Below are 25,820 nucleotides of genomic sequence, written 5' to 3' on the forward strand. Positions count from 1 at the left end.
TAATCTCCCCGTGTGCCACAGCCCTTAGAAGACAAAGCCCTAAAACATGGGAACAGCTTGGTTGTACAAAGAGTGGATAGATTTATCTGCAATTCTGAATACAAAGACAAGTATAAGCTTTTAATTCACTTATATATGTGCCTACAATAAGAACCTTTTGCTGGTTATGAGCCCACAATAACAAAGCAAATGCTGGGCAGGCAGTGATGGTATGGATCCCATATGCAGGGGAGGTGGCTGTGGGATAGCCGGATTTCCATGAAGAAATGAAACCTGTTTACCAACAGTCAGGTGAACAAAACACCAGATTTATTATTATTATTATTATTATTATTAACAGTTAACATCTATCTACTGAATGCTGCATTGGAGGATTAAATACAGAAGCCGTTCTTTAATTAAACACTGATTTGATTGGTTTCATATACACACACAAGTTACCAATCTGCAAGGCTGCAGGATACACACAGATCCCCGAAGAGACAATCATATGGTCCCAGTGCATTCCAAGCCCCCCCATACACGATGACCTGGAGGAAGCAGATAAGATGGACCGAGAGTCAGAGGGGCAAGGAGGAGGGGGCCAGAGAGGCAGTCCAGCTGTCCTCAGTGAGGGACTTACGTTACCACCGTAGGGTTTTGAGGACATGGCTAAAAATTCAATACTTAACGGGAAACAGACCCTATTTGCATGACTTTCTCATTTAATTGCACTTAGATGCTCAGAGCATGGCTTGCTTCGTGAACAAAACACTCCTTTCTTAATATTGCGGTATAACATGGGAGCTGCCATATTGCTTTCCTCTGTTCTATAAGCAATGCTGTGTGGTTATGAATACAGCAGGAGAGGCAAGTAGTATGGCAGCTCCAATACATAAGTATAAATACTCTGTGCTGTATATAAGCTATACTTTATACTTGCTTGCTTGCTAAAAGGGCATATTATCATTTATATTTTTAATACTTTTTAATTCCCTTTAAACAACCAGGGCAAGCTGGAACATCGGCCCACGTGCCAGGAACCACTGCTCCGATAGCTAGACATAGTGGGCAGAGGCCGATTCTCTGCATCATTCTACCCTGAACCACTTCTGAAGCTACTGCCAAGCATAAAGCCATTCCTACCCGGTCAGTCAAACCACTGCCAGGTTGTTAGGGTGAATTCCCCTAGCAACCTCACAGAAATTGAAATAATTGTGTGATATTAAAAGTGTCCTTTGCCTCTTGTCGTTCAAAACCCTAGGTTATAACCAATACCCTGCCAGATCCCTGCTGGCCCCCTCCCAGCCCCAATCCCAAACGTATTTTCCTGCCAGTACTTGTGTTAAATGACAGAACCATAGAATAGTAGATTAGGCCAACTGCTGTCTGTACTGTGGGAGTGAGATACAAAATGTCAATATCATGTAAAGATGCCTGAGGCCGGTCAGCTGAACAGACACCAGGCTAGACAGGCATATATGTGCCAGCTACCGCTCCACCCCCCACCAACCTTGTTTATTTGGGGGGGCTCCCTACTCCAGAAAAACGGGGGGGATAGAGTTTGTGGCCCCTTACAATCAAACCAGCAGAACCAGACTTGCATAGAGAGAAAATGAGTGGATATGGCAGCTCTCACTTCTGCGCATTTTATTTTCCAAGGCGTGTGTACTTAGTGCTTGGCTAACACATGCATGATAAGGATGGGGGGGGTGAAACAGGAATGGGACGTGGGGAAGAAACAGCAGCAGTAAAGGGAGTTTGTTAATTAAAAAAAAAAGTCTCTTGTTTTTGTTTTAATTTAAAGGTAAGTTTTGGCATTCTTAATCAAACATCAACAATCGCCCATCCCCTTCCCCTCGAGAGTCGGTCGGACCCTTCGCCCTCCCACCCAAAAAAAAGTTCAACGTTGGGCCAAGGGGTTCACCTTGTGGAAAGCGTGCGTGGCGGCTGCACAAAGCACAGCCAGACTTGTGGGATCGCCGTCTCAGATCCAGGCCCAGGAAGCAATAACATCTGCGATACAGTCGAGTCTGTCGGTCTATAGAGTTGGGTTTGAGCTATACTGAATGCGTACCATTCCCACCCTCGCCCCCTGCGCTATTCTGCAATGCTGTCATCTGTCAGTCAAAGGGCAGCAGCCAACCAGATTGAGGCAGTCAAAACATAAGCATTCTTACAATATATGTCTATGTCCCCCCACCCACCCCCCCCAAGTTAATGATCTATCCATGTTTCTATCCTGTTATTGAGTATTTATGACAATCCCGGGGCAAACTGTCCTTGCTGGTGTGCGGGGCTGCATTTAGACAGTCATCTGTCTGTCTTGGTCAGTCTGTCTTGGCTTCCCCCGGGTAAAGATTTTCTCTCCCTTTGGTCGCTCAGTCAGTCCGAAATGCCTCCCAGATCAGTCTGCCTGTGCTCCTCCTTGGCCACTGGTTCCTTGCCGACTCTGGTTACATGTTACGGTTAACGGGTGTCACGTAGTTGCGTGGGAACATGCCAGTTTGGCCGAGGCATGTCCCCTTCCACCAGTTGGGGTCGGAGTTGTCTACAACTTGGATGAAGTCTCCTCGTCGGAATCCAAGTTCACCATCTTCTTGTGGGTCAAAGTCAAATAGCGCCTGCACATAGGTCGGTTGCTGCGGTGAGGTTAAAGATCGACATGTCAGGGGGGCTTAGCCTTAATAACACAGGATACCCCTCCCTCATTCTGCATGCACCTATTATACATAGCACAACATTCCTACAAGCAGAAATATATATGCACCACAAAGCACCCTAGTTATACACAGACAGAACCCAAATAGCCACACCAGACAGGCAGGAAGGTAGGTGGGAAATGTGAGAAAAGGCCCAATGTTATCAGAGAAGATGAGATTTTGTTCCTCTTTAGTAACGAGATACATTATATCCCACACAAAGCTGTATAAATGCACCGCGCTTCTATCCAAAGCACAGTCTCTTGCCTGTCCCTCCCCTCTATATACCTGTAGCAAATTCGTGGCTCTGTCTCCCCCGTGTACCTGTGGAACCTGCTCGATGTCTCGTAGGAAGATCTGCTGGTTCCTAGACACGGATGTGGACCTGTGGTAGTCCACCAGCTCATTCAGCGAGTTGAACTTTACCACCCACAGGAAATACTTGCCGGCTCCATCCCGTAGGACCTTGAAGTGCTGCACGTCATTGCCGAATCTGAAGAAGATGGGTGAATTTTTACAGATGCTCCTTAAAGTTTAAGGTAACTTTTAGTATGTTATAGATGGCCCTATTCCTTACAACTTTGCAATTGATCTTCATTATTTTTTTAAGTTTTATTTTATTATCTCTTCTACATCTTTCCAGCTTTCAAATGGGGGTCACTGACCCCGGCAGCCAAAAATCTATTGCTCCGTGAGCTTGCAATTTTATTATTGTTACTTTTTATTCCTTATCCTTCTATTCAGTCCCTTTCCTATTCATATTCCAGTCTCTCACGGAAACCTCTGCCTGGTTGCTAAGGTAAACAAGACCCTAGCAAGCAGAGAGCTGCTGAACGAAAAGCTGAGAAACTGAAAAACCATAAAAAATGAAAATTAATTGCAAATTGTCTCAGAATATTAATGTCTATGTCATACTAAAAGTTATTGTAAAGGGGAACAGGCCCTATTCATGACCGCACTGCCAAAAAAAATACAGATCCCCATAAGAAAAACACTCACTTGACTGATAAGGAGAAATCTCCAGGAGCACTTTCACTCTCTCGGATCAGAAAGGCACCATCGTGTCTCTGCTTTCCAAGCATCTCCTCTGCTTTGGCACGGGGGATTTTACCGAAAAACCACCTACGGAAATCGAACGCCATTAAACTCAAGGGCAGAAAACACACAGAGGGAGAGCTGTGGCTAGCGGGAAATACTATTAGAGAACTGGAGATTAAAAGAACAGGAAAAGGGAGAGCATGCAAGCAAAAAAACCACAAGAGGGGACTGTTATGTGTTAGAGAAATGGTATATGGTGCAATTCCAAGGGGGGATTCACAAAAAGTGGAAAAAGTCTGTTCTGGGGGGGCTAAAAGTGATGGTAAAACAGATGTAAATGCATTCTCCGTATTCCCAAAGACACAAATTTAAAAAAGGAACTGTGCTATGCTGAAGTTGCACAACATCTTCTACAGACGGTCACTTTATTTGGAGCCTTTGTGGGACAGTGTGCAAATGTTTCTTCCTCTACTTTGAACCATAACCTCCTAAACCATATTCACAAGCAATTTAAAGTGAATTTGTCTTTTTGACAAAAAAGGAGCAAACTGCATTTTATGACATTTTCACAGTGGAGTAAGTCAGGGAGTAGCACAATCATAGCACAGCGGAGAATCACCCAAAGACACAGTGACACAGGAAAGGCAGAACAACATTTCAGAAATAAATGGTCATTAAAACGCTGTGTAAAAATGAGAAGTGGAGAAATTTAACCTTTAAAGAAAAAAAAAAAAATCACAAGTGGAGTTTGCAGTCGGTGAATACGGCAGGTGGAATTGCCCAATGTGCCATTACCCTTAGTCTGATACAGATAGGCCTACAATACGCACGATTCATTCCTTATTTATGGTGTTATGGCTGCATTATCTCTCTACTCTAATTACAGCCCCAGCAAACAGTCTGCAGTTCAAATTCCAACTCTGAGAGCTTCAGCTCTATAAGTGATAAAAATCCACCTCTCCTCCAGGGACATTTCTGTATGGGCGGCCCAAAGGGACAGCAAGGCTGATGCCACAAGGGACTGACTCTCGGCCTGTGTTTATTCCCTAACTGGCATCAGCCTTTCCTCTGCAACCGGAGCCATTGTGTTGGCCTAGTGCAGGCACACAGAATGGATTTCGGTGCCAAAACGCAAACTTGCCTGCACCCAGATGCAAATAGGGAGCCTTGTGGGTGCAGGCAAAGCAGGCCGAGAATCAGCTTTGTATGGCCTAAAGGTGGCCATACACGTGAAGACCCGCTCGCTTGGCGAGGTCACCAAGCAAGCGGATCTTCTCCCGATATCCCCACCTACGGGTGGACGATATCGGGGAAAATGTAGGCTAATTTGTCCCTGGGGCCAAATGATCGAATTATAACGGCACCAATGGGGCAGTCGGTGCGGGGGCCGCATCAACGAGCCAATCCAACTAAATCTTTCAACCTGCCCGATTGATATCTGGCCAATTTTAGGCCATATATCGGTCGGGCATGCCCCTTGTTCCTGCTCCTACATGGGCCGATAAACTGCCGAATCCAAGGGACCGATATCGGCAGCTACAATCAGCCCGTGTATGGCCACCTTTAGCCTTCTCTGTGCTCCAGGTAACTTCTCCAACTTGCCATTATTACTATTTCTTATTGCTCCCAGTGAATTAAGGTGCCACATATAGGCAGCTGTAAGGGCCACATGGGTGGTTAAGGCAGCCAAGCTGGCCATATTTGATGCTGTTAGTCTGGGAAGGAACTGTCAGATGACTACCTATATTATCCCTTCTGAAATCTCTCACGATTCAGTAGGTGCAAAAAAACTGCCTCCATGCAGGTTTATTGGAGTATCAGTGAGAAGGATACAGACGTTTTGGGAACCTCTCGTTCCTTTTTCAATGTAGCATTCCCTAACACCCACCCCAGGTGAACAGAATTTAAACTACAAGGTGCAAGTCCATGATCATATGAAGTGTCGCGAGATCTCGGGCTGTTAGTGATGTCAGTCATAGGTCATGCGATAGGGATTGCAGACAAAGGAAGCTCACAGCAACAGAGCCCAGCAAGAATAGATGGCAGCACAGTACAACAAGCACCAAGGATGCTCAGCAGTTTGCCCAGCTACTACTGACTAACAAAGTATTGCGGTACTGCATTTCCAACTCCATGCAGCCTTCGGTGTCAGGCAAACTAAACTGGGGTACACTAACACACTTGTGCAGGCTTGGGAACCATACAGTCCCATGTACATTGCACCTTCCGCTTCACTCTTCAATCCAGCAAATGTTATTTTTCTTTTTGTTTAATGGCATCCCTTTGATGCTATGATTCACCTTCCCCAGTCACGTTTCCATCTCTGCTCTATACAGAATATCTACGGTAGGCACAGGAAGGAAATGCACAGTGTCTATGGTTTCACAGCATTTCTTCTTACATAAAAAAAAGTCCCTGCGTCGCAGCTTACACTGTACTACATGGCTGGAGAATACCTCTATGTAGTGGAACTGAGGGTGTGTATGAAAGTATATGGTGGCCACCCATCTAACATTCTGTATCTTAGCTCCCATTTCACTGCCATATCCCCCGAGACGCATGGAACGCCTATCAAATGTAATGTTTAAATACACAATGAGAAGGAATAATAAGAGAATTATAAGTTAAGGTGGTGCTTACGGATGTGGCTTCATCTCAATGTAGTTTTTGGGGATAAATCCATCCTTGCCATTGAGTTCGGCTTTGTACCAGTTTTGGTCACATTCTTCATTCAAGACCTGCAAAGAAATGGAATGTTTGATTACTAAAGCAAATTACTTATAGTGAAGTCCTGGAATCTGTATAGGCCTTTCTAGGCTTCGCATTGGGCAATTTCTCATTACAAATACCAACACAAGTGACAAAATAGGGCACCAATGCTAATTCTGGAGAACAAGAGGAAGAAGGGCATGAAGAGGACACAAAGAAACAGAAAATGAACAGAAAGCAACCAGAACATAGCGCAAAAGAGAACAGAGGAGAAGTGAGGAATAAGAAATATTCTTTAAAGAAAGGGCCATAACGTTCTTATAAGATAACTGGGATAAGGGCCACACCAATGACTCCAAAGCAGAGCAGTGCTCCATTTGGCAACAGACCTTCATGGATATTAAGATCTATCCATTTGGCCAACTTACTCCATAACCGAAACAGATCTGGAAATGAACTTTCTTGTGCATACATTAATCCCCTCATAGTAAATTAATTTCCTTATTTTTTATTTTATTTTATTGACAGTAGGAAAAATGTACCCAAGAGCTGTACCCCATGGCAACCAGACAATTTGTTTGGTTATTGTACCAGAAAAGCAGTTTCTAGCCCGTTGGTTGCTATGGCTTAATGACCTTCAGTTAGGTAATGGTTTCTCTGCAAAAGCGGGATCCATCTTAAGCAGAGGCCCTCTATATGTGGGGGCAGAGCCAATCTCTAGAATTACCATCTCTGCATTTCCAGGGGTAGGCAGAAGGGTTAAGGTGGCCATACACGATTAAGGCCCCCATACACATTGAGATCCGCTCGCTTGAGGAGATCGCCAAGCAAGCAGATCTTCACCTGATACCCCCACCTAAGGGTGGGTGATATTGGGGAGCGTGTAGGTGAAAAAAAAAAAAATAATTAGATCATTTGGCCCCAATTATATTGGCGTTAATGGGGCAGTCGGTTCGGGGACCGCATCAACAAGCCGATGCGGTCCCCGATCCGAATTAATTTTCTAACCTGGCTGATCGATATCTGACCAATTTTAGGCCAGATATTGGTCAGGCAGGCCGCTCGTTTCTGCCCCTACACAGGTCGATAAGCTGCCGAATCAGTCCAAGGGACCCATATCAGCAGCTACTATCGGCCCGTGTATGGGCACCTTTAGATCTGCTCGTTTGACGAGGATTTTTCCACTGATATACCCACCTAAAGTAGGTTTCGGGCCAAGTAATTGAATTACAAAGACAGGAACAGGACACGGAGTGAGGACCACATCAACGAGCTGATTAATAATTGGGGTAGTTTTGGCACAAAACAGCTTTAGGTTTCCGATTTCATGAAACCAGACTTCAGAAAAACATTTTGCTTTTGAGGTAATGTGGTCAAACTTGCACTGCACCAGCTAACCTCTCTGACACCCTGCTGCTTAAAAGCCACAGCCAGGGGTTCATTTTCTCAAACCCTCTTTTCATCACCGTGACCCGTGAATAGACCACATCACAGATACAGACATGCCTTTGTACTGAGCCAGCCCACATTGGGCTACCCAATAACCAATCACAGCCCCTACTGGTTTTCCCCCTAGGAATTGTTTTCATGCTTACATTGCTCACCAACATTTTTTATATTTAAATGTTGCTCAGGGGTAAAAAGGTTTGGGGAACCCTGCCCTAGATCAATATGACTAAAATGACTGGTCTGGCCAATGATCTTAAGGTCCCCATACACGAGTCGATTGTAGCTGCCGATATCAGTCCCTTAGACCAATTCGGCAGCTAATCGGCCCATGTACGGGCACTCCCGACCGATATCTGGCCTCAAATCGGCCAGATCTCGATCGGGCAGGTTAGAAAATCTAGTCGGATCGGGGACCGCATTCGATCGTTTGCCCCCAGGGCCAAGCAATCAAATTACCCTGGATTCTCCCGATATTGCCCACCCATAGGTGAGGATATCGGGAGAAGATCCGCTCACTTGGCGACATCGCCAAACGAGCGGATCTTATGGTGTATGGGGACCTTTACTCCATCTGGCCAGCTTCATTAGATAGTACGTAGCATTAACACCCTCCAAAAATCCCTGTCACTGAACCATTTCTCTTTCCTACAAGAATCAAGCTGCATATCAACCATTAACTATAGAAAATAGCATAGTTGAAGGCAAGAGGCGATTGGTGGGGGATGAGCGAGTGCGTTTATCTGGAGACAGGATAACAAGATGGGATAAATAAGATTATCCTAATCGCCCAGTGAGCTGGGAGCTCTTAATCTGCAAAGCTAATAGAGGGGGTGCGGGAGGGGGGAGACCAGGCAGGGGAAAGATCAATGATTATGGACTGTGCCACGGAAAGATCAAATGCAGCTACACCAGAAACGGCTGCAGCCTATTCAATATTGCACATAGGAAGGAAAGATTCACCAAGCCAAAGTCAATGCCTGTCCCAAGCTCAGATGCTGCAGCTGTTTGCTGTTTATTGGCAGAATGGAAACATTAGGCGATCAATGTAGAAATATTTTCCCGTCATTGTTGTCTGGCTTCCCTGAATGTGTTAATGACTCACCGTGCAGTTTCAGCTTTGCATATGTTGCCATTGTACTACAGCTTTTTGGCAACAGTGTTTTTAATTGCACCTTGCAGCCAATTACTCATACAAGAAGCCAACAATCAGTATGTTCTAATGCAGCGTTCCCCGACCAGTGGCTCGTGAGCAACATGTCGCTCCCCAACCCCTTGGATGTTGCTCCCAGTGGCCTCAAAGCAGGGGCTTTTTTTTGAATTTCTGGTTAGGAGGCAAGTTTTGGTTGCATAAAAACCAAGTATAATGCCAAACGGAGCCTTCTGTAGGCTGCCAGTCCATATAGGGGCTATAAAGTAGCCAATTATACTTTTTCCATTTAAATGTGGCTCACAGGTATAAAAGGTCGGGGATTCCTGTTCTAATGGGTCAGAGGGCACGGCCAGCTAAAAGTGCCTGATAACAGAATGCTCCATGCTTATCATTGGCACACATGTAAAGTGGGGTACGTTTATCCAGCAGATGATATAGTTGTCTGATAAGGGGCTATAGTTATCCAATAATTTTCCCATTTGTAATTTCCCGTAGAATAAGGGGTTGAGAGAGGGAATGAAAATTATCTATCCATGTCTCTAAGAAATTCTACAGTACCAGGGATTCTCTGATCTCTAGTGTACTTGTGGGGTGGCAAAAGCAGATACCCCGGCGACAAAAGGGTTAATAAGGACCCCTGTGCTACATGATATTCTCAATATTAATACAAGAATAGAACGTGAATATAAACCCTAACTACAGACAATGTGTTTTCCAAATAAGTAATGGCGCCCATACACACACTGATATTACTGATAAAACAAGGTTGTATGGTGGCTTGATGAGGCGACAGATATCAGCAAAAGCCTTGGATATTGGTCTATTGGCCAGGGTGGAAAAGGCGCCCAAACACAGACAGCAGGTTTATGCAGGGGGAGAATTCTATTGTTTCTACCTGCATATCTGGCCATACACGTAGCAATTTCGATCTATCGTACGAAAGATCGTTCCCACCATCCACTGACGTTCAGGGCTAAATCGTCAGATATGGAGGTAAAAATAATAGAAATTCTACCTCCTTCTTCCGATTCAGCTGCCCGTTATCCTCAGCTTTTTGCAATAACGGTCGACTTTGTGCAATATCAACGGTGCGTGTATGGCCAGCTTTAATGTTACTGGAGTGGACAAATGATCTTTCCTTCAACCAATGGTATGTATTGCATGGCTAAGGAGGCCCACTGTCTGCCCCCCTCCCACCCCGTGCCCTGATAGACCCCCTGGGATACTCACCTTCAGTATGTCCCCTCGCTTAAAGCTCAGCTCATCATCAGCTGTGGCTTTGAAGTCATATTTGGCTACTGCCTCCATACTGACTGCAGAGTCCTGCCCCAGGGGGCGTCACAATAAAAAGGGCTGTTCCCCCTCCGCTGCCCGCACCTTTCCTCTGCCACGTGGATCAACCCACCACGTCACGCTGTCGCCTCACCTCTGCTTAGTGCTGCAGGAAGGACTCACTCGCGGCCTATGGGGGGAAGAAGATTCAATGTTTAATTATTGTTACTTAGAACGACATTTTCTTTTTATGGTCAACTTTTATGGGCCGTGTGTGGGACCCACAGCATCCAAAGAAGGGATTATACAAACCCATGAGAATTAAGATCATAAAAGACGCCGATTCCGAGTAGGGATGTAAGAGCTACATTTATTCACTTGTTCAATTTAAATTAATCATACAAAAAAAGGATTTTTAAAATGAAAGTAACAGGTGCCATACAGTGGATCATATTGAACTCAGATAAACACTGCCTCTTTAAAAAAGCACAAGAGCAGCTTCCTTCATAGTCAATAGTGCAAAGGAGTACACACCCTGTAAGCTGCCTTTCTGCCTAATTACATCCACAGGCCATAAAATAATCAATGGCAGGGTTGGACTATAGATCCATCAGGTGGTATCTTAATCCCTGGCTCAGAGCTAAAATATCTTCTCCTGTCTGGCCGAAAATCATCTAGATATCAATCAGGCAGGCTTGAAAATCCTGTAGGACGAGGAGCCCATCAGCAGAATAGTCTGGTTGTTCTCTGTTGACACCAATGATAACTGGGCCTACGATCGGATCAGCTAGATTTGCGATCTCGCGAGTGAATCTTCACGTGTATGGGGACCCTTACTCGTGAGCCACAGTCAAATGTAAAAAGACTTGGGGAGCAACACAAGCACCATAAAAGTTCATGGAGGAGCCAAATAAGGGCTGTGATTGGCTATTAGGGGCCTCTATGCACCCTATCAGCTTACAGGGGGCTTTATTTGGTAGGAAATCTTGTTTTTATTCAACCAAAACTTGCCCCCAAGTTAGGAATTCAAAAATAACTCCCTGGTTTGGGGGCACTGAGAGCAACATTCAAGGGGTTGGGGAGCAACATGTTGCCCCTGAGCCACTGGTTGGGGATCAGTGTCTACATACACAAGCATGGGGTCAATTAGTGTGAGATTTGGGGCCAACAATAAATTTAAAGTCCTCCAATGGGATCTTAAACTGAAAGTGCGACAACCAATGGTCCTCGTGCAGTATGGCAGCTCTCACCCCGATTTACTTTAGAACATTCTCATAGATAGTTTTAAGCCAGCAGCGCACAGGTATTTGTCTGCATCAGTCAATTCAGCAAGATCAAGACAACCCTGCCTGCAGTTGAATGCTAAATCGCTATCCCAGCTGCAACTCCCAACACCCCCGTACAATGCCTAAGTGTGTGAGCAGGAAGAACGGAATGCTGCATGTACCTGACACACCTGCTTTTTATACTCCGGAGTAAAGAATTATACAAGGAGAGGGGTAGCCGGGCACAGGATGTGCCATGGGGAAGAGCTACATTCAGCATCCTGACGACGTTACATTGGGGGTTAACGCAATCAAAGTGAGACTCATTTGCCCTGTGTCCAACCTGCCAACAGCCTTGCACTGTACGCTCTGTGTTATCATTACAACAGATTCCCCGGTGCTGCCAGCATTTGTGGGAGTTGTGACAAGCAGCGGGGAGTTGTGAGGACAAACAGCTTGAGAGCGGAGAGCAAGGCCAAGCTAACACTCCGCCTGGTTTCCTATGTGTTTGCAGAAGGGTACTCCCAAGATGGCAAACTTACACAATAAATAAGATGAGCCCAGGGCAGGAGGTTAGAGTCCTACACACCTTTAACTGATGGTTCTATTAAGCTGGCCCTACACGCACCAATATAATTGTACAAAACTGCGTTTCGGACTGGGTGTGGGCTCCGAATTACTGCCACAATAATTTTCAAACCATGGCAGCAATTATATTTGCCTATTTGTGTCTGTAAGTTACCCTCCCATATAGATTGTAAGCTCTACGGGGCAGGGACCTCCATCCTCTTGTGTCTTTGACTATTAACTTATTGCAACTGTATCTTGTATTTATTGTTATACTTTGTATTTATCTATCATCTTAATAACCCCGTTTGTATTAATGTATTCTACTGTACAGTGCTAAGTATATAAGTAGCACTTTATAAATAAAGATATACATACATGGCGATCGGTGGCTTAGTATGATTTCGTACGATTGGTGTCTGCCAATTATTATGTTCAGAACATTCGCCAATTTGGACTTTAATCCTACAATTTTAGCCTGAATGTTAGTTCTAGATCGTAGCATTTAAGCGCGATATCCGAATGTTTGTCGGAAGAAGACTGAAATCTCAATGTGTATGGCCAGCTTTAGTAGCTCCTATCCAGACACAGCAGATATATAATGATATAAATGAAATACCCAAACACAGAGAAATCCTACCCCCAATCTCTATCATATAATCAGACCATGTGACCAACAGAGCAGGAAGGGGAAGCAGATATCTATTGCTCAACAGGACAAAGCAGTGAAACCGAGTGCAGCCAATGTCTCCGCCTACAATAAATTAAAATGAGGTTTATTGCCTCATTTTCTGGCTCTTTGTTAATTGCAATAGCTCCATTTGTTTGTGGCCACTAGGGGTGTCGTCTAAAGATGGCCATATACGCACCTTGTTTCGTACGATATTCGGTGCGTGTATGGCAAGTCAGCGAGTCGACTGATATCGCAGGAAGCTGCTGATATCGGTCGACTCACCGATTGGCCAGGTTAAAAGATTTTGATCGGGCGCCATAGAAGGCGCCTGACCAAAATCTGCCTTCAACGCTGAATCGGCAGAAGGAGGTACAAATCCTATTGTTTCCTCCTCCTTATCTGCCTGTTTCAGCCCTGAAGGTTAGTGTCGGATCTGACGATCACAGATCGCCACGTGTGTGGCCACCTTAATAAGGGGCAGAAATCGATAATACGGGGCTTGAAGCCATTCGCCAGGTCTCCAAAAAAGCCCAATTTTGAGAACACAATCCATACAGAGATATTGGAGAATTTGTTCCAACTTGCTCTCTCATTGGCTCACTATGGTAACGACAATCTGATTGGACTGAGCATACTGAGCCCTTTCATTACCAACAAAACCAAATAAATATAATTATCATCTATGCAACGAGCATGCCTTACAGCTAATGATCTGCCTTCAAAAGGTCATCCAACTTCATACTTACAAAAGGCAACACCACCTTAAAGTGATACAGACACTGCTAAATTAAAGGGGAACTATCACAAACAAATTCTTATATTAGATCAGAACCACATCTGGCTGGAGATCCCACATATAATGAAGTTACAGTAACAGCTGTATAACCTGTAATGCCAACATCCAACTGCTGTAAGTGTGAACAGCTGCAACAATGGCTGCAAACTGAAAAGGGAAAATACATTGATCGGAAAAAAACGAACAATTACAGGTATTATTGTTGCTTGTATAAACCGAACAGCACAGGTACAACTGCCACTAATAAATAGTCTTGAGGAGAGAGACACATTAAATGCCCTATGGCAGCACCAGCATTGGGTTCTCCAGCAACCCTATGTTGTGCCTAGGGAAATGCCAAGCAGCCAATCGGCATAGCCGGCCAAAGCCAAGCGCAGCAGACTGGGGAGTGACAGGTTTTATTCATGATGGTGGGTGCAGCCTTTCATGTTGCACTAGTTTAATTATTAAAAAAGACATGCCCCTAAAAAAAAATTTTTTATGAGGATGAAAGCACTTTTGCATTAATTTTTTTATTTTTAGCAGTTTCTGATGTATTTGCATTTTTAGACTGCTAATAGCAAAGAGATGTTGAGCTGAAAGCCTGCCTAGCAGTCTAAAACAGCTAAGATCCCAGTAGCCGATAAAAACATCCAATTAATAGAAACTGCAAAAGAAGCTCCACTGGGGCAGGGACTGATGGGAATGTGATAGGGACCTTAGATTGTAAGCTCCACTGGGGCAGGGACTGATGGGAATGTGATAGGGACCTTAGATTGTAAGCTCACTGGGGCAGGGACTGATGGGAATGTGATAGGGACCTTAGATTGTAAGCTCACTGGGGCAGGGACTGATGGGAATGAGATAGGGACCTTAGATTGTAAGCTCCACTGGGGCAGGGACTGATGGGAATGTGATAGGGACCTTAGATTGTAAGCTCACTGGGGCAGGGACTGATGGGAATGAGATAGGGACCTTAGATTGTAAGCTCCACTGGGGCAGGGACTGATGGGAATGGGATAGGGACCTTAGATTGTAAGCTCCACTGGGGCAGGGACTGATGGGAATGGGATAGGGACCTTAGATTGTAAGCTCCACTGGGGCAGGGGCTGATGGGAATGTGATAGGGACCTTAGATTGTAAGCTCACTGGGGAAGGAACTGATGGGAATGTGATAGGGACCTTAGATTGTAAGCTCACTGGGGCAGGGGCTGATGGGAATGTGATAGGGACCTTAGATTGTAAGCTCACTGGGGCAGGGACTGATGGGAATGGGATAGGGACCTTAGATTGTAAGCTCACTGGGGCAGGGACTGATGGGAATGGGATAGGGACCTTAGATTGTAAGCTCCACTGGGGCAGGGACTGATGGGAATGGGATAGGGACCTTAGATTGTAAGCTCACTGGGGCAGGGACTGATGGAAATGCCTAATGCACCACAGCCCTCAGTACACTGAAAAGGAGGAGAGGCTATTTTAACTGCTGCCAGAAAGTTAAGGCTATCTACTGCATTATTTCCATTCAAGGAAAAGGCCTTTAATTGCTGGGATTAACCTTATGAAGGACAACGCAGTAGAAATAAGCAATATTTATCCAAAGTCCTGCCACAAAAACATTGTTGAAAAAACAAAAAAACTACACAACAGTCAAAACACCCCCTTATGCCTTAGCCCCTGTAGTGCAATACAAGATATAGGAGCAAGTGCTTTCTAGACTCCATACCTTAACTTTTGTTTTGCTCTATAGCTTTCAGGCTTAAAGCTTAAGACTGCTGTCTGGTTGCTAGGCTTTAATTATATAAGCAACCAAACAGAAGGTTGGATGTCAGAATGTAAAATAAATATAAAAGGGCCAGAACAGAAAGACAAGTAAAAAAATAATATATATCTATACACACACATACACTATATATAGGCAGAAAGCTGAAGCCTCCCAGGCAGATTATTTGGTTGCCAGGGTCTGTGGCAAGTAAACATAAAGTGATGGGGAAGGAAGTGCAGATACCAATCTTTCTCACTTCACTGGGAATGGGGGGAAATATGATGGCTGCTTGCACAGGTACATGGGGCAATAATATGGCTGCTGGCACAGGTACATGAGGCAATAATATGGCTGCTGGCACAGGTACATGGGGCAATAATATGGCTGCTGGCACAGGTACATGAGGCAATAATATGGCTGCTGGCACAGGTACATGGGGCAATAATATGGCTGCTGGCACAGTTATATGGGGCAATAATATGGCTGCTGGCACAGTTATATGGGGCAATAATATGGCTGCTGGCACAGTTATATAGGGCAATAATATGGCTGCTGGCACAGTTATATGGGGCAATAATATGGCTGCTGGCAGAGGTACATGGGGCAATAATATGGCTGCTGGCACAGGTACATGAGGCAATAATATGGCTGCTGGCACAGTTATATGGGGCAATAATATGGCTGCTGGCAGAGGTACATGGGGCAATAATATGGCTGCTGGCACAGGTACATGGGGCAATAATATGGCTGCTGGCACAGGTACATGGGGCAATAATATGGCTGCTGGCACAGGTACATGGGGCAATAATATGGCTGCTGGCACAGGTACATGGGGCAATAATATGGCTGCTGGCACAGGTACATGGGGCAATAATATGGCTGCTGGCACAGGTACATGGGGCAATAATATGGCTGCTGGCACAGGTACATAAACAAACTTGTTACCAAAAAAAGATGCCAGTTGTCCAGCTCTGATAAAATGATATAAGAGCAAAGACAACTGAATTTTAGTGAGTTCAATAAATGTTTATCCTGTTCGGCCCGCAACCTAAAGTGTGTTTTGAATTTTGGCCCCCTGTGCAATTGAGCTTGACACCCCTGGTCTAATGTATACCAACTAACGGACGGTCTGTGTGCCAAGCTATGAGGAAGAAGACAAATAAGTGGCCCAGTGAATCTATAATCTATCTGCCCCGGCCCTCTCTGAAACATTACACTTCCTCTAACAGACAGCGTGCAGAGTTAACCCTTCCATGGCACGGCCAGGATGCTCTGGGCCACGACGGACTGTACCATCTGTTGCGGCTCCCCACCCATGTGTACGATATGGCAGCGGAGAGGATCCCATCTGCTAACAACCCCACCCATAGAAACACTATCCTTGGCTTTAATACATACAATCCATCACAGGCACAATATATCTGCAGGGCAATATGAATGCATAGGATAAATAATATCCACAGTCTGTGGCAGCATCTTTAACTCTATCAGCTCCGTACAGAAATGAGAGGAAAGAAAACGAGCAGCTTTGGAGCCTGCCCTAGAAACCTGCAAACTGGCCCCCTCCTTAATGAGAGGAAGACTCAGCCCCCCCCTTATATTATTGCTCGCTGCCTGGTGCTCTCACAGCACAATTCTCTGTGGCTAACAGAGCTGGGCCGGGGGCAAGCTTAGGAAAGTAGGTAACCTGGCCTCCTTTGGGCAATAAACAACATGCTCAGGCAGTGACAAGAGCGACACAGACTTGGCTGAGCCCACACTGACACCACAGGATGTCACCACACGCTCCCAATTTACAGGAAAAGGGTGTGTGTGAGAGTTAACCCATACACGCCATGCAGGATGGGGTTAAATCAGAACGGTGTACGTCCCCCTTCATAATCCATGCAGCCAGGGCCCCTCCTCTTTCCTGTTTTGAAAGATAAATGATTGCACCAGGGAATGAAAAAGAAAAAAAAAAAAAATCAGTATCCAACCCCCCCTCTCCACAGCCCCAGCACCATATGATTAAACCATCACCCTAATGGCCTGTACGGATAGCATGGCAGCCGCAGCCAGATAGCCGTGAATTCTGCCTTCCTTCACGTGGGGGCATTGGGACACCCTAAGGCCCCCAGAGCCCCCTGTGCCTGTGAAGTTGCCTCGATAGCTCCCTATCTTTTCTTCTGCTGATACACAGCAAATCCTCTGGGCTGCTGTCCCCATACACCTTCAGATCTGCTCACTTGGCGATGTCGCCAAGTGAGCGGATCTTCACCCGATATCCCCCACCTACAGGTGGGGGATATCGGGGGGCATGTAGGCAAATTCGATCGTTTGGCCCTAAACACTGCAATGGGGCAGTCGGTTCGGGGGCCGCATCAACAAGCCAATGCGGTCCACTATCAAACTGGATTTTCTAACCTGCCCGATCGATATCTGGCCAATTTCAGGCCAGATATCGGTCGGCCAGGCCCCTCGGTTCTGCCCCAAACACGGGCAGATAAGCTGCCAAATCGGTCCAAGGGACCAATATCGGCAGCTACTATCTGCCGGTGTATGGGGACCTTAAGCCTCTACTCACAATAGTGTGTGTGTGTGTGTATATATATAGATTGTATATGGATTAGCACTCTTTATATATTTAATATCTATTACAACATAGTGAAATACAAAAAATATGACGTTTTGGTCCCAGGTGGGATGGGACTAAAACATCGGATTTTTTTATTTCACCATATTCTAATAAATATACACTTTTTTTTTCCAAATCAAGAGATTGCTGATCCATACGCAACCAGTTATACATATTTTTTTAATTGTGCAACTCAAAGAAAACTGTTGACTGAGTGCAGGCATATTGGGACTACTGCTATATAAACACAAAGGATGGCACACTGCTAGATATTCTACTTTGGGTGCCCAGTAAATGGTTTCAATACTACAAAAAAGACCAGCAGCACAGAGACTTGATGTGAAATATATATATATATATATATATATATATATATATATATATATATATATATATATATATATATATATATATATATATATATATATATATATATATATATATATATATATATATATAATACAGCATGAACAGCCAATGTAATGTTTCGGCCCACACTGGGATATATACACACACATACACAGAAGAGTGTAAGCTCTTTTGGGCAGGTCTCTCTTCACCTCTTGTATCGGTTATTGGTTGCTTTATATGTTACTCTGTATGTCCAATGTATGTAACCCACTTATTGTACAGCACTGCGGGATATGTTGGCGCTTTATAAATAAATGTTAATAATAATAAGTCATAATACAATACTAGTAATGCATTCAGATTCACATTAGATGGCAACACAAATGCATTTTGCATCAGTCAACCCTATACTATCAGCTTCTATGACAGATGAACAACACTTTTTGCTTGATGACCACCCCTAATCTTAGCGTCTCAGCAGCAGCCCAGAGCACACTGAGCATGTGCAGTGCCACCGACACACAAAAGAGGGCCTAACAAGATGGGGAGCTGTTAATGGTCAACTTTGAAGGCCTGGATCATTACTGTTACTGCTGCACCTCTGGGCTGGTACTTTAATTTCTTTAATATGCACTCCTATTTAGGCTTTAGCTCTCCTTTAAAAGTTCATCATAATCAGATACATAACAAGCCATGGCCAGGTAGTGAAGCAATCAGCTTTGCTTGCTCTCCAGGCTGCGAGTAGCTACCAATCCCCACCCCTCAGCACAGGCCCGGGTAGCCAAAACAAAACATGTACATCCACATGAAAGGGAAAGTAACTGCGTAATTGCCTGGTTTACACAAGCACTTTAGCTGGATGCTGCTGCCTGACCGTGTGGGGTTAAGTGCTTTATATAAATAAGCCACACTGCACATTCAATATATTCTCACATACATCTAATCCACAAATAAAGTGTTTTAAAGGGCCCGTTTCAACAGCACAACTAGATGTTATGGGGCCCAAAGCCGATTAGCTACCCTTTATCAGCAGATTCCAACCCAATATGATAGGTTCCGAGCCATGTATTTGATCGCTGAGCATGCAGTGATCAGGCCTATATATTCCAAATGCAATCAAGCCTGCACCTCTAGAGTCCATAACAGGTGAATAGTGTTATTCCAAGAAATTTATAACCCTGATTGTGGCGTGTATGGGAGTGCAAGACAGCATAAAAGATAACAATGGGTTAACCACATACTCATAAGAGGAAATGCAAATAACCAAGACTATAGCTGTGTTACAATATAACGAAGTGAACAAAGTACAAATTCATCAAGGAAGAACTAGTATGAAGAAGGAAACAAATAATGGCCACCAGGTGGCGATGTTGCCACCGAAACCTATGGGGGGAAAAGGCTCGCACGAACTAAGTTCAATGGCAGCCCCCATCCTGCTAAATAAAGCAGAGGGAAAAAGATGTTCCGGGTACATAATTAAGCCAGTAAACAGATAATAAATATAAATAATAAATGCCGCATGTTGCAGGCATCTGTCAGAAACCAGCAGGGATGCGCCGAATCCAGTATTTGGCCAAGATTCAGCCGAATCCACAGTCCTGGCTGAACGGAATCCGAAAAATCACCAGACTTTTTGTCATGCAAACACGGAAGTTAAACATTTTTTGCCACGCGTTGTGTGCAATGCTAATTAGGAATCGGTCAAATGCTTTATATAGGATTTGGGGGTTCGCCAGATTCGGTGCATCCCTAGAAACCAGCATGTGAATTATACCCCAATCTCACCACACTGCCCCAGATTTGATTTCCTACAGTAAGTAATTAACACAAGATAAATATATACATACACTATAAATATACATGCAGCTGCGCCTCTAGCCCAGATTTTCTTTCTCCCACTTGCAACAGCAGGCGTCCCCTCAGCCCTCACATACAGTCTATATCCCCCCCCCCCCCCAGGTTTGGTATATATCCTCCAATCCCCCTTCTGCTCCTATAGCCCAGCAGGTCTGTATATCCTACTCAGAGTATAGGTCTTACACCCAGTGGCAATTCCCATTCACTTCTACTGGGGGTGAATTATAACATCTAAATGAGGGCAATTTGTCCCCCCAGAACAGACTCTATTCTTCCTTTCCCACCTTGCCCTTAGTTGCCAAGTCTGTGTCCCCCCCTGCCCCTTGTCTGGAAGCCAGTATAATATTTGCCCTATTTTACCCATCATCATCCTCCTCTGACAGTTCACTTCTCCCCTTGCTTCACCCTCATTAATCTCAATTTCCAGTCTATTCAGCTACTCAACTGTCCCTGTTCTGCCCCTGGTTTCACCCCCCCAGCACATCTGCTCTCTCTCGCTGTGTTACCCCCACTATGGTATCCCATCAGCAGTCTCTTTTCCTTTGTCACAGCTGTCACACACTGTTCCCAAGACACAATGCTCACAGTCAGCTATCACTCAGCAAAGGTTAATTAAGCCAATGAGGAGTCTGGTAGGGATGCTAAAAGCCAATCATACTGTGTGGGCCCATCTGACCCCACCTGGCCCTATCCACATGCTAATGACTGTGACTGCATATATCATGGCTGCACAGAAACCAGTGTAGCCCGCAGCACCAGAGAGTGAGATGTCAGTCCCGGCAAACTATCATTTCTCCCATTACACAGGTCCCCTCCTAAGGCTTGTGGCCCTATAAATGAATGTACAAGTAGGAGGGCCCCAAGCTGTGTGATTTCCCTACCCACTTCCCTTCTGAGGAATCCTGATATAGATCTCCCCCCCATCAGTTCCCCTTGCATTCAGCCCATCTCAGCACTTCCCTCAGTCTCCCCAATTCCCCCCACTTCCCCTTTCTGCCTCTCTCCCCCCAGCAGTTCCCTTACCCACAGCCACTGGCTGCTCCCGACCCCTACCCACAGCCACTGGCTGCTCCCGACCCCTACCCACAGCCACTGGCTGCTCCCGACCCCTACCCACAGCCACTGGCTGCTCCCGACCCCTACCCACAGCCACTGGCTGCTCCCGACCCCTACCCACAGCAACTGGCTGCTCCCGACCCCTACCCACAGCCACTGGCTGCTCCCGACCCCTACCCACAGCCACTGGCTGCTCCCGACCCCTACCCACAGCCACTGGCTGCTCCCGACCCCTACCCACAGCCACTGGCTGCTCCCGACCCATACCCACAGCAACTGGCTGCTCCCGACCCCACACCCGGCAGCCCCTCATCAGCCTCCCCAACTCCCTCACCCACTCTCCTTCCCAACAACATCGCTATCGCTCTGCGCACCCCTTCAACGGGCGCCACTCCTGCTGCTGCTGCTGTTGTACTACAGCTCCCACTATCCCCCCTCCTCCCTGGCAGCCCATGGGACTTTCAACTCAACAACAGCCGGACACCCACCCACCGCTACATCGACTTCTACGACACGGCTGACACTCATCTCCCCACCTCTCGATAGAGCTTTTCAGAACCCTCACCGAATTCCGCGGAGCCGCTTCTCCTGTCTCTCTCCCTGGCCGCTTCCGCTCCGCCCCGGGGCAGATCCTCCCGCGATACTTCCGGGGCTGCGTGAGTCCCTGCGAACGGCGCATGACGTCATATGAGACGTGAAACGCAACGCACTTGAGGGGCGGGGCAGCCCATGTTTTGTCAATACGGCTTGAGCTTGGGACAATGACTGCGGTTATTTGGTTATCTATAGTCATGTGTCCAAATGGTCACCAAATATTCACAACTCTCCTCTTGGCTGTACACATCACTAATAAACCTGTAACTCTCCCCTTGGCTGTACACATCACTAATAAACCTGTAACTCTCCCCTTGGCTGTACACATCACTAATAAACCTGTAACTCTCCCCTTGGCTGTACACATCACTAATAAACCTGTAACTCTCCCCTTGGCTGTACACATCACTAATAAACCTGTAACTCTCCCCTTGGCTGTACACATCACTAATAAACCTGTAACTCTCCCCTTGGCTGTACACAGGAATTATGGTATTTTTCTCCAGAAAAGGTGGCAAGCCTACACAGAACCCTATCATGGTGACTTCTCCCTGTGTGTTTAATGGTGTCCTGTGTGAAACCCATCTATATCTTCCCACATTCCAGGGCCAGTTTAAGGTAGGGTTGCCACCTGTCCGGTTTTGATCCAGACAACCTGGTTTTGGGAAAGTCAAACCCTCCTGCATTGATTCAGTGATCGGGCAATTGTCATGACCCCGCCTCTCCCCCCACCCACTTTCTCAGCTGGCAGAGGTGGCAACCCTAGTTTATGGGTATGGCAGGGGCAGCAGAAGATGTTTTTGGTTGGGGGCCAGGAGAGGCCCCACTTGTGCCGCCCACCCCTCTGCCTCTGTTTAGCCACAACTTCCAAAACCAGGGGGGGTGAGGGTAATTCTCTCCCCCAGTTCCAACGCCTATGGTGAGGGCATTTGCGCCATTGGTCAGTTAAGACCCCCTCACAGCAGGGGGTGTAGATGTAAAATAACACATACTACATTGAGGAGCAACTGATAGTTGTCTTACTGGAAAAAAAAAATACAGCGACCCTTTAATACAGTTCCTCATGTTGTGGTGACCCCCCAACCATAAAATTATTCCTAAGAACATCAGAAATATGTGTTTTTCAATGGTCTTATGCGACCCCTGTAAAAGGGTTGTTTGACCCCCGAAGGGGTCCCGACCCACAGGTTGAGATACAGCACTAACGGGAGCTACTAACCCTCCTGCCACTTGGGTGTCACCATGTCATTATCACTCAGTTCATCTTCCCCCCCCCCCCCCCCTTCACAATAGGAATGTATCATCTTGCAGTGCACCTTCCATTGCTTCAAAATAACATGGTAGAGCACTAAGGGGCGTTACTAGCACTCCTGCACAGACCCAATGCACCCTATCTTATCCTTTACTGTGCCTGAACTGGTGTGGCATTACACTAAAAGAGTCAAATAACTGGTTTAAAACTAAAACACAGGGGGGCTGCTGTAAGATGGCATAGACAGTCACTATTTATTGGGCTGGGGGGGGGGGCTGTTTTGGTCTCTGGGTACTTGGAATGCCAGGACCCAGGCCCAGACTGGCAATCTGTGGGTTCAGGCAAATGCCAGAGGGGCTGCTGTAAGATGCCATAGACAGTCACTATTTATTGGGCTGGGGGGGCTGTTTGGGCCTCTGTGTACTTGGAATGCCAGGACCCAGGCCCAGACTGGCAATCTGTGGGTTCAGGCAAATGCCAGAGGGGCTGCTGTAAGGTGCCATAGTCACTCACTATTTATTGGGCTGGGGGGCTGTTTGGGCCTCTGGGTACTTGGAATGCCAGGGCTCAGGCCCAGACTGGCAATCTGTGGGTTCAGACAAATGCCAGAGGGGCTGCTGTAAGGTGCCATAGACACTATTTATTGGGCTGGGGGGGCTGTTTGGGCCTCTGGGTACTGGGAATGCCAGGACCCAGGCCCAGACTGGCAATCTGTGGGTTCAGGCAAATGCCAGAGGGGCTGCTGTAAGGTGCCATAGACAGTCACTATTTATTGGGCTGGGGGGGCTGTTTGGGCCTCTGGGTACTTGAAATTCCAGGGCCTATTTTGAAGCCCAGTCCAGGCCTGGTTCTACTCACCTCTTAGGAAATTGCTGATATAATTGTAAATGTTTGCTTATGTGAAATATGCTAAATTCTAACTTGTCATCTTTAATTAATATTCCCTTCTGTGTTGAATGCTTTATATTGTGGGCTTGCAGTGTAGCTTTGGCCAAATGGATATTCAGGGACATGGACAGTTCAGGTCTCCTAATAAAAAAATTGTTAGGAAACGATCATTCAGCCATGCAGACGGGGAGGTTAGTCCATCAGAGATTTGTCCATCAACAAAAACAACCATTTCAAGTGATATTATCTAATTGAAGCCAGGAAACCTATCTGCTTGGCCCTACAAACAACTGGACAATGGGTAAATTTTATTGCAAACCTCGATTTTCTGACTGATGTCCAATCGTTCCTTGTCCACTAATCTTACTATAATTTGCCAGATTTGTCTGTCGCACTGAAATTGGTTGTTAGATAGAGAAAAATCTTACGCAATACATGTGCGCATTTTATTGTTATCTGACACAAATGTTCTAACCTGGCTGATTGGCTAAATGACCGATCACCATGGTACGAAAATGACGATAATTCTGAGCCCACACACGGTCCAAACATTGTACGAAGATTTTATCGGTACATGTATGGCCAGCTTTAGGGCTGCTATCGGGGGATATTCCATTCAGGGGCCCCAGGAGACACATTGGCAGCCCAGAAAGGGGCAGGGCTTGTGGGACAGTGGGTGGGATTTAGGCAGATCTTGGGTTAGGTTTTTGTATAATGGGGCTTGGAAGTGCAGGGGCATCATGTGTTTATTCAGGTACAGGTATGGGACCCATTATCCTGAATGCTCGGGACCTGGGGTTTTTCGGATAAGGGGTCTTTCTGTAATTCGGATCTCCTACCTTAAGTTTGCTAATTAAACTATTTAAACAGTAATTAAACCCAATAGGATTGTTCTGGCTCCAACAAGGGGTAATTATATCTTAGTTGGGATCAAGTACAGGTACTATTTTATTATTACAGAGAAAAGGGAATCATTTAACCATTAAATAAACCCAATAGGGCTGTTCTGCCCCCAATAAGGGGTAATTATATCTTAGTTGGGATCAAGTACAGGTACTGTTTTATTATTACAGAGAAAAGGGAATCATTTAACCATTAAATAAACCCAATAGGTCTGTTCTGCCCCCAATAAGGGGTAATTATATCTTAGTTGGGATCAAGTACAGGTACTGTTTTATTATTACAGAGAAAAGGGAATCATTTAACCATTAAATAAACCCAATAGGACTGTTCTGCCCCCAATAAGGGGTAATTATATCTTAGTTGGGATCAAGTACAGGTACTGTTTTATTATTACAGAGAAAAGGGAATCATTTAACCATTAAATAAACCCAATAGGACTGTTCTGCCCCCAATAAGGGGTAATTATATCTTAGTTGGGATCAAGTACAGGTACTGTTTTATTATTACAGAGAAAAGGGAATCATTTAACCATTAAATAAACCCAATAGGGCTGTTCTGCCCCCAATAAGGGGTAATTATATCTTAGTTGGGATCAAGTACAGGTACTGTTACAGAGAAAAAGGAATTCTGAACTTTCTGGATAACGGGTTTCCGGATAAGGGGTCCGATACCGGTACCAAAGGCTGGGCCTTTGCCAGGGATCCCAGGTGACCAGTGGGCTAATATTTGGGGATCCCTGATAATTTAGTAGACCAGGAAGAAATGATTTCTGATTCTAGCCCTGGACACACTAAAAGAGCCCACTGTAAGACTATTATATCACTAATATATCACTTTTGGGGGACACTGCCAAACACTCACTGTCAACACTTATATAAGCCCAAGACCTGCTGGCAGCCATACCGTCTCCGAGTCTCTGACAGCCCAATCTGTACCTACCCATATGCTCCAAGCTCTTCTCGCA

General features: G+C 45.6%; 1 protein-coding gene across 5 annotated transcripts; it reads right to left on the reverse strand.

Moving 5' to 3' along the window:
* Positions 1-287: 287 nt before the first annotated feature.
* Positions 288-25,817, reverse strand: grb2 (growth factor receptor bound protein 2). Of its 5 annotated transcripts, none has more exons than XM_012971688.3 (6): positions 25,796-25,817; positions 10,258-10,489; positions 6,360-6,457; positions 3,681-3,803; positions 2,970-3,174; positions 288-2,621 (listed from the first exon to the last, which is right to left on the reverse strand). In XM_012971688.3, exons 2-6 carry the CDS (start codon positions 10,333-10,335, stop codon positions 2,436-2,438), a joined length of 690 nt encoding a protein of 229 aa, XP_012827142.1. In that variant the 5' UTR covers positions 10,336-10,489; positions 25,796-25,817; the 3' UTR covers positions 288-2,435.
* Between the last annotated feature and the right edge of the window lie 3 nt (positions 25,818-25,820).

Source organism: Xenopus tropicalis, chromosome 10 (genome assembly GCF_000004195.4).
Source record: "Xenopus tropicalis strain Nigerian chromosome 10, UCB_Xtro_10.0, whole genome shotgun sequence".
Taxonomy (NCBI): Eukaryota; Metazoa; Chordata; class Amphibia; order Anura; family Pipidae; genus Xenopus; species Xenopus tropicalis.

Excerpts from the sequence above, each read along its gene's own strand:
- grb2 (XM_012971688.3), bottom strand. The coding sequence starts at position 10,335 with ATGGAGGCAGTAGCCAAATATGACTTCAAAGCCACAGCTGATGATGAG. Across the intron at positions 3,804-6,359 it reads ATTGAGATGAAGCCACATCC|GTGGTTTTTCGGTAAAATCC; the intron begins GTAAGCACCACC and ends CGATTTCCGTAG. Across the intron at positions 2,622-2,969 it reads GAGCCACGAATTTGCTACAG|CAACCGACCTATGTGCAGGC; the intron begins GTATATAGAGGG and ends ACCTCACCGCAG.